This window comes from Euprymna scolopes, chromosome 20 (assembly GCF_053919585.1).
Source record: "Euprymna scolopes isolate OS-2025 chromosome 20, ASM5391958v1, whole genome shotgun sequence".
Classification (NCBI taxonomy): Eukaryota; Metazoa; Mollusca; class Cephalopoda; order Sepiida; family Sepiolidae; genus Euprymna; species Euprymna scolopes.
Genome location: NC_136501.1, coordinates 22,803,108 through 22,815,504, shown reverse-complemented (window position 1 = coordinate 22,815,504; position 12,397 = coordinate 22,803,108). Strand labels below are relative to the sequence as shown.

General features: G+C 32.5%; 1 protein-coding gene across 3 annotated transcripts in view; it reads left to right on the top strand.

The window, feature by feature from the left end:
- Positions 1-12,397, top strand: part of LOC145241359 (MAM and LDL-receptor class A domain-containing protein 2-like) — a 201,350-nt gene that overhangs the window by 111,141 nt on the left and 77,812 nt on the right. For all 3 annotated transcript variants that reach the window (XM_080104232.1, XM_080104233.1, XM_080104234.1), the window contains 5 exons: positions 449-748; positions 2,974-3,084; positions 5,231-5,314; positions 7,241-7,564; positions 11,673-11,783. In XM_080104232.1, the coding sequence (XP_079960358.1) occupies positions 449-748; positions 2,974-3,084; positions 5,231-5,314; positions 7,241-7,564; positions 11,673-11,783 (930 nt within the window). The remainder of the gene's footprint in view (positions 1-448; positions 749-2,973; positions 3,085-5,230; positions 5,315-7,240; positions 7,565-11,672; positions 11,784-12,397) is intronic.

The following is a 12,397-nucleotide window of genomic DNA, read 5'->3' as shown; positions in this document are numbered from 1 at the left end:
ATATATATATATATATATATATATATATATATATATATAGTGCAAAATTCTGTTGAAATTCAAAGACTCACGTTTTTCTTTTTTATAACCTTCGTTTATTTCCTGGATTTTTTTTCCTTACAGCTGTTTCGTTAATGGGAAGGCAATTTTACGATTTATGTTTCCATAAAAATATCCTGTCCCCCACCAACTTATTCAGATGTTTTTCCATTAGATTTTTACAACAGAAGGTATATTTTTAACATGATGAACATCGCATACGGTTAAAAAGACTTTCAACGCCATGCTTCCTCACTTCCGCCATCTTTTGGTGTTATGTGAAGATCAATATATATATATATATATATATATATATATATATATATAAAATTTGTTTTAGTTTAAAATCGGAAACCTTACTTTTTGAACGACCCTCTAATGGATCAAATCGTTTTTGTTTTCTTTGTAGGTTTCAATATGAAAGTAAGCACCAGTGGAAGTATAGATTTGATGCGATCACCGACTATGAATTTGACTGACAGGTGTATACGCATCTATTATCGAATCAACAGTACGGAGTGTTCATTTCATGTGAACATCACGAACAAGAAATTGCTGCTTTTGCCCGGAAGTAAGAACGAGGAAATGGTTGGACAATTTTACGTTGAGAAAGCCCGAACGTTTCTACAATTTGAAGCCCATGGATACAATCTGTGCGAAATATTAATAAATAAAGTCGAACTTACCACCGGTTATTGTCCGTCATTGGGTAAGTTGTTTTGCATTGTTTCTTTATATATCTTCTGTGAGTGTGAATGGAAGGACTTTATTCGATTGACAAAATTTTAGAATAATTATAAAGAAGTGAACCATCGCGTAAATTCAATCAACTAAAATAAGATGGAAAACGGGGTGAGGAAAAGAAAAAAAAAATAATATATGTGTATAAAAAGCGCTTCGGGTGTATTTTAACGATCTTGTTTTTAATCGACTTATTTATTTTATTGAATTGTACATATAACTTGCCCCATTATTTATTTATTTTTCTTTTCCTCACCCCGTTTTCCATCTTATTTTAGTTGATTGAATTTATGCGATGGTTCACTTCTTTATAATATATATATATATATATATATATATATATATATATATATATATATATATATATAATTATTTTTTTTACTATAATAATGCAATTTTTTTTTCTTATTTTTTTTTGTAATTAAGGAAATCCAAATGTGGTTAAATTCGATACTAGGACGCCTTAGGATATTGTTTTTGTGTACCATATGTGCTGCTTCCTTAAGCTTTCTGATCTCCCATCTTTCTTTTGTGTCTAGTATTTTGACATCATCCCACATTAGGGAATGGGTGCCCCCGCCTCTTCTCATATATGGTCTACTAGGGCTGATTTTTTTTTATTATTATTATTTCTTCACATATGACAGCTTTTTGGTGTTCCTCCAATCTCACTTTAAAGGGGCGGAATGTTTCATCCTTGTAAAGTTTCCCACATTTACATGAAATCTCATAAATGCAGTTTTTTTCATGAGTTTTTTGATCCGGGGTTTTACTTGCATGAGGTTTTTTCAGAGTGTTAAGTTGCTCTTAAATACTGTCCTAATATCGTACCGACTGCATTTTTTAAAAAAGTTTTCAGATAGGCCTTTCGAGTATGGTGTGTAGACCATGGTGGATTTTTGGGTGGTGTTTCATCCGGATTTTCTGGTGCTGATATCATGCTCTCTAGGTAGTTATTTCAGTGAAGGGTTGTTCTTAGATTGGCCATCTCTTCCTGATATGTAGTGTTGTTATTACATATTATCCTCGCCCGATGTTTTAGGCATTGGACTATACATTTCTTCGCAGCGCATGGATGGTATGAGTTAAAGTTAAGGCATTGTCCTGCAAAGGTTGGCTTTTGGTATACAGATGTCACAAAACTCTAATCAGTGCGGGTTATCAATACAACCAGGAAGTATAGTTTATTGTCACATTCCTTTTCCATGGTGAACCGAATGGGTGGGTGGATTGAGTTCCCATGTTCCAGGAGTACTTGGACGTCCTGCTAGAGGGGAAGGGACAGAGTATGAAAGTATCATCCACATATCGTAACCACATTATTGGTTATTGTGAGGCTAATCTTATTGCCAGTTCCTTGAAGTGCTCCATACGGCATAATCACGTTGATACACCGGTTCCCGCTAGATCACCAAAGTTAAGCAAGGTTGAACCTGGTCATTACTAAATGGGTGACCATTTGGGACTTTCAGGTGCTGTATGTGCTCTCTGCTTATCTCAGCATTGTTTCCAGTCGTCCTGGTCTTCTTGTCACTGGACTCAAACAGTGACGATTCAGGAGAGGTGTAGTTGGCAATTGCACAATCCTTGCCTCACAATTACACGCCCAGCTACCCCTACAGAGGGTATCCTTTGTCTTTCAAGACTGAATGGAAGCATGGAATGGAAGCGCTCCACATATATGTTGGCTAGCACTGACGATAATGGCGATCCCATAGCTAGACCTTCTTCCTATCGGTATACATCGGTACCCATCGTGAAATGTGTGGTGTTTACGCAGAGGGATAGCATCTCCATTAAGTTATTAATTGAGATGCATGCGCGTTCCTTTAATGTGGTATCTGAGGTTAGTCTTTCCCATACCACCAGAATAGACTCACTACTTCTAGACTCACCATTTGGTTGGAATGGATGCTGAGTTCTGGATGTGTGATGAGGATTTACCCATCGTGTGTTACACCTGTGAATGCTTCCTTGCTTTGAGGAGTGAGCAGAAAAGCTAATCTAAAAGAAATGGCGAAAAAAAAAAGAGAGTAAGCGATTAGAACCATTTTCTTTTTAGCGTTCGTATGAATCACTTTACGATTCAGTCAATACAAATGAAGAATACATTTTATGTTTTATTGTTTGTTGGGTTTGATATGGAAATTGACTTGCAACTTAACTGAATAGATTTCCTCTCAACTTGTTCAGATTGTCCAGATCATATGGTGGCGTGCGCAGACCAAAGATTCTGCATCAATAAAATCTGGGAGTGTGACAGAGAAAAAGACTGTCTCAATGGAAGCGATGAAATCGGCTGTCGTAAGTATTTCGATCAAATCTAAAAGATAATCTCCATTCAAAATATTTTTACCTTGCCACCAAAGCCAACAAAGTTTAAGTCATTGTTCAGAAACCTTGACCCCTGTTCCTATTTACTTGACTCCCCAGGAGGGCAGAGTTAGACACAAGATAGGCTTTTATTGTGAGGAAAATCTAGCTCTCCAAAAAGGGGACATCTAGATTGGAACAAAAAAAAATTGTCTCAGTCTACGATTTCTCCTACACTGACCGATGACAAAACGGATACTGCACTCATATCCTAGCCAAAAGTCGTGTTCCATGTAAACTGAGCTATGTTACTGGACCTGTGAAGTTCTAGGAGGTTCACCCTCTCAGGCTTTGCTGTCTCTCTTTGAGGAGGGGTTAGTTTATAATGCATTCAAAGAACTGTTATTATTCTCCCATTCATTGCAGTATGATCCTTCTTTTTAACTTCAAGCATAACACGTAAAATTCATTTTAGATAGACTTCTTGAATCAGCATTTACTGCAAATTCATATAATTAAACAGCATGGCGGTTTCTACAATTTATCTTATTTAATCGGTAAACTTATATTAAAAGAACAGAAATTACTTTTAGACACAGGTTAACTTATTTGCACCATATAAAATAATACCGATAATTACGGATATATAATAAATCAATCATAAAAGCATAAAAATACAGTTCATTTCCACTATACATCAGATATTTGAAATATAACGGTTATATTCATGCCAAAGAAAGAACAGATATTGCATCATTTTAAGTGTCTAACGGCTATATGACATTAAAAAAAATCATGCCACAATACTATATACGCTTTGAATGCTAACGGCTATTTTCGTTCTGAAATGGAGCAAAGCTATCCTTTTCGCATTACAAACACGAGCATATTTTCAAATATTAAACTGGTATTTTATTTTCTTTAAAGTAATAATCACGAGGAAGTTTTGAAATAAAGACGTTTTTGAACATATAATTTGGTTTGTTACTTTTTCATCTCTCCATCACGTTGGAGTATTATTTCCATAATTTTCATCACACACACACACACACACACACACACACACACACACACACACACACACACATATATATATATATAATTCAAAATGGCGTAATGGAACTATATTATAAGGTATTTACAGCTTCTCTTCCAATTTTCAGATTTTATGTCAAAACGCACATTATTTCCTTTTGACGGATTGATCCTTGCTATTTCTTGTGATGAGTATGACCTTCACCTTCACCGAGGTGCACAACATATATGATCTTCACCGAGGTGCGCGACTTGACACACAAAAAAAAACAGCCTCTTAATCACCTGCTAACGCACGCGTCACTGTAACATCCAATGACAACAACAACAACAACCTTCTCACTCGACCTGCCTTTCATACCACTATCTCAATCCCTCCTCTTGCGCATGTGCCTGTAGATTCCTGACAACCTCGAAACTTCCGCTTATAAAAACCCAAGTGTTGTTGTCGCGCATGCCTATACAAGGCACAAACACGTGGGCGTTTGTTTTGTTGGTAAGTACTACAATGAGTTAAGGGCAAAATAGATTCACTGATTGATATAATAATTAAGTGATTGATTTTGCGCTTCGAAACAGATACTGTCAAGAACTGTAAATGTCAACTGAATTAAAGAAATAAATTATAAGATAGTCAATATCACACACACACATATAAAATTTAAAACAAAATAAAATAAATATAGGTATAATATATTAATTTATTGTCGAGTTCAATAAGGGAAAGCATCATATAGAAAGAGGGGTTATAAATGCTCTTAATACCTAGGCATTTCGAAGCCTGATGCTTCTCGTTAGAAGAGGAGAAGGAAAGTAGGTTACAGATATAGTGGAAGTGTGACATCTAGCTTAGGTTACATAAGACGAATGCTTTTTATACTTCGGTATTTCAAAACCTAAAGCTTGAGTGATTGGGCTATCGACTAATTAAATTACTTAGTGTAGGAAAACAGGAATTTGTTGGACTATTTCTTGCAGTGTTATTATGTTTGATTTTTTTTTGTTCAGAATAGAATCATTAAATATTTCCAAAAATATTATTCCTTATTCATTAAGATTGTTTTCTTTGTCGAATTTAAAGAGATATGTATCATTATTACAGCAAGTTCGATCGTTTGTGACTTCAGTCATATATACAGCTGTGGTTATGAATCCAGTGGCTGGATATGGGATTCGGCAAATTTTGGTAAGTCTGAGAATATTCCTCGATTTATTTTAAATTGACTTAATTTTTCTTATCTCTTATCTTTCTTCATTGGAGCAATTTAGTTTCGGTGAATTTGAGGTTTCGTATAGTTTATTAGTGCCGTATATGGTAAATAAAGGCTTTTGAGATAACTTTGAAATTGACCTAGATTTTAGCAACAATTTTAGTTTTTAATTTATTTATTTATTTATTTATTGCATATTAGCAAGGGTGTACGACTAAACTTTCTGATCGTAAAATACACTTAATATATTTTAATTCATACATATTTCATATTTATTATTGCAGAACCAATACTGCATTGAAATATATATATATATATATATATATATATTCAACGCCGGGTGGTCTACTAGTATATTTATGAAAGTGAGAATATAATATATATATATATATATATATATATATATATATATGATATATATATGATATATATAACATATATATATGATATATATATGATATATATAACATATATAATATATATATATATATGATATATGTATAACATATATAAATATAATATATATATATGATATATATAACATATATATATATAAAATATATACATATGATATATATATAACATATATATATAATATATATATGATATATATATAACATATATATATAATATATATATGATATATATATAACATATATCGGCTCGAGTATTTTTTTTTTTACTTACAAAAAATGAATTGTTTAGAAAAAACATAATACTCACATGCACATGTTCCAATTTATGTACGAATTAAAATATAATATACATGCGTATTTTGCGACCTGGCAACGCCGGGTGGTCTACTAGTATGTATATGAAAGTGAGAATATAATATATATATATATATATATATATATATATATATATGTTATATATATCATATATATATTATATACATATATGTTATATATATCATATATATATTATATATATATGTTATATATATCATATATATATATTATATATATATGTTATATATATATCATATATATATTATATATATATATATGTATATATATATCATATATATATATCATATATATATATATATATTATATTCTCACTTTCATATATATACTAGTAGACCACTCGGCGTTGAATATATATATATATATATATATATATATATATATATATATATATATATATATATATATATATATATATTAATAAATCTAATGTCATGGCAACTGTAACAAGATAGCTTAAGTTAGGATGACACGAATTTTGATGAAAAATGTGCTAGGTCAGGTTGTAAAATATTTCCAATGCTAGCACCCACATACGACGATGATCAGGAAATGTTGAAAATGATGGAATATTGTTGCCACATCTGGGCAGGAGCTGCTAGAAAGGACTTGTCCTGCCTTGATAGAGTTCAAAATAGACTTCTTAGCCTCGTAGGAGATGTCCTTTTTTCTTCCTTGCAACTTCTATCTCATAGAAGAAATGTTGCGAGTTTGTCTCTGATGTATCGTTATTTTCATGGAAGGTGTTCAACTGAGCTTCAGTCTATGGTCCCCCCTCGCCAAAATTTCACAAGAAACACTCGTCTAGCTGAAAACACTATCAATAATTTCCCCCACTCGTTATCTGTGCTTAAACCTAAACGTAGATTCCATGAACAAAGCTTCTTTCTTAGAACTGCATGCCTGTGGAATTGTCTTCCGTTTTCCTGTTTTCCGGCTGACTACAATATGGTTGTGTTCAAGTCTAACATAAATAAGTTCTTGATGAGCCGTTCTATATAAGTTATCAAATTTACCAAATTTTCATTACTAATGATTACTATATTGTCCAATGTCTACTGTACACTCTTTAACCCTTATCCTTGAGTGGCCTCTTGGCCCTGATAAGTGGTGATGCCTATGTAAAAAAAAAATGTTTTCTATTTTTATTAGGGTTGCTGCATTTGAGCAATATGCCGGATAACTGTAGCATGATATCTCCCCAGCAACGGATAGACGATGTTTGCGTGCGTTTTTCTTATCGGGCCAGAAACCAGTTTTCCCTTTATGTGTTGGCGCATTATAAAAATGGCAAAAGCAATTCCAGTTCAACAAAATGGCAGCTCCGCTTCAAAAGTAACGAATTGCTGTGGAGCATCGGACAATTCTATTTACCCGCGGGAAACGTTCAACTCGAGTTCAGAGCACTTGTCAGACAAAACGCCTTTGTTGAAATTGATGACGTCAATCTCATTCCACATGACTGCCCACCATTAAGTAAGTATTTCCTTGACAAATCGATTAAGATTTACTTTTTAAGATAACGCATAGTTTTAAATTACAATAGAAAAATGCGAGCATGAAAAGTAATATGGTTAAGCTTAAACATGGAAAAATAAAGGGCTAGTTGTTACAATTGGAAAAGAAAAGAACAAGATATTCTAGTAAAAAATATAATAAATTTATTACTTAAAGTATTGCAGCATTAAGAATTAATTATATAATGTTATGAATTGAATTTTTTAAAAAATTCTGAATGCTGTAATATTTTAAGTTATAAATTTATTATATATTTTACTAGAATATATTGTCCTTTTCTTCTCCAGTTTTAACAACTAGTCTTTTACTTTTCCACGTTTAAGCTTAACCATATTACTTTTCATGCTCGCATTTTTCTATTATAATCCATGATTTTTCCAGGCTTCCAATATTTCCAATAGTATTTCCTTGACAAATTGATTAAGATTTACTTTTTTAAGATATCATATAGTTTTAAATAAAACATTTGGATTTGTATATTGTTGTTTTTTTTCTTTCTTTCTTTTAGAAATATAATTCCTTCTCTACTGTTTTAGACAAAAGTTATATTGAATGTTTCAGCAAATCAGAATAACAACCGACTCCAGGTCAGGAGTAAACGGTGTTCGGTCAGAATTAGTCTCTGATTATTAATTTATAATAACCGGGGGTTTCCATGGAGTTTTGCAGTTTCGGTTCCCTTGGGTTCGCGTTCCTTCTAAGTATTTGTTTTATTTCTGCTGCATTTTCCATTTGGCTAGTGAGTGTTTATTGTTTATGTGAGTCAGAGTTATTATTACTAGCGGGATCTGTGGAAATTCCACAGCGACATCTTTCGTATGTAATATATTGCTGCTGGACATTCTGTGGACGTTCAGCGTGAACAGAGACCCTGTGATATTATTGTAACCCTTGTGTTAAAACTGTAGATGTATTTATTTAAATAATCTGGTGTCAGAATATATCTGGTTATTACGGTTTATCTCCAATATCCTTATAAAAGTCTGTGACATATTTCCATTGAATGGACGCCAAGCACGAACAGAAACCCCACGATATCATTATACCATCTTTAGACGGAACAGATACTACTCTTGGATCCTAGCAAGGAGACTTAGAAGGAATATTTTAATTTCACGTGCAGCCCAAAAGCGGCATCATTTTTAAAATTTTATTTATATATTCATTTTTACATTGCGTCTCCAGTGATCGGGAGATTCTATTTTTTTAAAAAGGAGGATAGAAGATGATAACTAGAGCTATGACAACAGCATATTCTTTTCATTGTTTTGACTCTCGAGTGTGTATCCGTTGATACCTTATATGCTTTTATATTGAGCGATGTGGTTTTCGGTTGATTAACTGTGTCTAACCGTGTGGCATATGTACTCGAGAGTCAAAACAAGGAAAAGAATATGCTGTTGTCATAGCCCTAGTGATAACATACTACGAACATTAAATTAGCGACTCTGTATACTAATAGTATTTTATCAGCTTCTATCCTCCTTTTTAATAAATAGGATCTCCCGATCGAATAATTTATAATATGGAAACCGTGACACACTTACGTACGTACATATCGGCCGATCAATACCTCCGTCCAGTCTCGAAAGACAAAGGATACCCCCTGTAGTAGCAGCTGCGCGTGTAATTGTGAGGCAAGGGTTGTGCAATCTCCAACCACGCCTCTCCTGAATCGGCACTGTTTGAGTCCAGTGCCAAGGAGAAGTCCATGACGTCTGGAAACAATGCCAAGATAAGCGGAGAGGACATACAGTACCTGGAAGTCTCAAATGGTGACCCAGTTAGTACTGACCAGGTTCAACGTAGCTTAACTTCCAACGGGAACTGTATATACGTTAAAGGTACGACGGTAGTGGTGATGGTGGTTGTTGTTGTTGTTGTTGTTGCTGTTGTTGGTGTGGTGGTGGTGGTAGTAGTAGTAGTAGTAGTAGTAGTAGTAGTAGTAGTAGTAGTAGTCATTAGGGGTTTTCACAGACGTCATCATCAGAGGTTTCTCGCTGATAATAACCGGTAGAGTTTGAAAGCAAACCATAATAACGACTGATTCCAAGTCAGAAGTAAACGGTGTTCGATCAGAATTGTTTCCTAATATTAAATACTCCCCGTTTTTTGTGAACGATAAGTAATCAAGAGGAGTTAAAGAAAATCTGGAAAATATTTCTAAAAAAAAATATTTTAACTAATTTTTTTTTTTTTTTTACAAAAATATGTATTCAAATATGTGCCTTGATTTTTCCGTAAAATATTAAAAAACAACATTTCTTTTTATTTGCAATAATTTGTATTTTAACTAATTTCTTTTTCTAAAATTAAGTATTCAAATAGATGGGTTTTTTTGTGAGGGGAGGGAGATATATTAAAATGTTTTTTTTTCTTTGTTTGATTGGTAATATTTTTCATTGTAAATAATTTCTTTTACAAAATTGGGATTTAAATAGATGTTGTATGTGTTTTTTTTAATATAATAATAATATTTTATTTTCATTTTTAATAATTTTCATTTTTAATAAACTTTTTCAATAATTTGTATTTTTAATAATTTCTATGCTTAATAATTTGTATTTGTATATGATGTAAAAAAGAACTACTTGATCATAAAAAATACCAAATATTTAAAAAAATATATTTGGTATTTTTTTATGATCTAATCCAGCGTAGTTTATCTCCTAAAAAGAAATCAAAATCTTTTTTTATTTTGCTAATACGTTTCAACAGCCATTACACATTATATAAAAAAAGGAATTCAAAAAAATTTTTAAAAATGTAACATTTTAGAGTGGGGGATCACTTTTCTATATAAATTTAACGTAAAATGAGCACCCACTTCTCGGCCATATAGCGGTAAACGAGACATGTAATCGTTAGAATTTTTCAAGTTTGGTGGTAAGAACGTTGCGGGGTGGGGGGCAAAAAAGAGGGAATAGAGTGGGGATCATAAGTTCTAAACATTTCAAAAAATGCGTATAGACACTTCAAAACGTGTATGGGGGTACTGCTAATTTTTTAAAAAGATTTGAAAGCATCTTACCGTTAAATATTACTTAATTAATTTTTATTACCTGATATTATAAGGCTGTTAACAAAAAAAAAAAAAAAAAAAAACTAGGGTGGACCTGTACAATGCACACTTCCACCTAGTATTTTTCTTTTCGTCTTTAAAAAAAAAAAAATTCAACGGATTACACTCCTTTTATATAAAGGATGTTTCATGTAATCTAAAGGCAATGATGTTAAAAACTTTATTTTCCAATGTATTCCGTACTGTTTTCACTGGTCGCCATGTTTACTTTCGCGCGCGCGTGCGTGTATTCAATTTTTGTGCGTTTATACATTGATTCTGTCTGCTCACTTGCTCTTTTATACATTAATTCTACATACTCACTATTCCATAGCTAGCCATATACTGACCCAACGGGGCACGAGTAGTATAACATATAACATACGAGTAGTATAACATATCTTCATTTGCGGTGACGGTTATAAATGATTAGTTGTGAAAAGAGAGATAAACGCACAGAAAGTCGAAGGGTTGATCCTTCTCGGACCCAAATCGTCAATCAACAGCGATATCGTTTTCAGTTGTTATGTAACCATTTGTGATCACCTGAAAGGCCCCCTTTGGAATGAGATTGTCACTGTAATTACACCCTAAGGGCGTTTTATTCGGTGACTGTAGTTTCACTGAACTGACCTGAATTTGGTGCGACTCGATTACACCTGTGTAACCTTTTGTCAAAAATAAACTTTCACATATCGTTCTTTTAATGTATCTTCTTTTTGACAATTGATCAAGTGTTTTTTTTTCCTATGCAAATCTTTTTGACAATCGATCAAGTGTTTTTTTTTTTTTTTTTTTCCTATGCAAGTGTATATATCAAGTTCATAAGTTGTTTTTTTTATTATTCAAATGGCCTTTTGGTACATCTGATAATTGTGTCAGTGTTTTTTGTCTTTTCTTTTTGTTTGTTTATTTGGCGAGGTGCACGCTTTTGTCAAAATATCTCGAAATACACAATTCAAAACAATGGCGTAAATAATATTTGTCTTGTTTCTAAAATTTCAGATTGTTCTGACGAAACTTTCCGGTGTGGCAGCGGAGAAAAGTGCATCACCGAAAAAGAGAGATGCAATCGATTTAATGAATGTGAGGATAAAAGTGATGAAGAGAATTGTCGTAAGTAATTTTGGGGATGCAAAAGTCTTCTATAACAACGCGTATATCCGGGAAAGAGAGAACTCAACTTACATTTGAATTTTTTTTTTTTTATTATTATTCTTAAGTATCAATTTTATTTTGTTAATGTAACGTAAAAATTGAGCTAAAATTATTACAGCATTATTAAAACATCGTCTGGTTAATAATTCAATTTTTTTTTTTTTTTAACTAACAGTTTAGTTTTCCAAAATATTAGATGGCGACGTGACCTTATGTGAGGTTTGGGATCAGTACCGTAATACTAATTAAAGGTTTAAAAATTAAATATAATAAAATACCGTAGTACCGTTAATGTATGTACGTAAGTGGGCCACAGTTTCCAGATTATAAATTATCTGATTGGGAGATCCTATTTATTGAATAGCATAACAGGTGACAGCATATTACGAACATTAAACTAGCGTATCTATATACTAATTTAATATTCCTAGTATGTTATCTTCTTCCTTTTTAATAAATAGGATCTCCCGATCACCGAAGACGCAATGTAAAAATAAATAAATAAAATGATTTCGCTTTTGGGCCGTACATTAAACTAAAATATACCTTTTTGATCTTCTAGCTTGGATCTA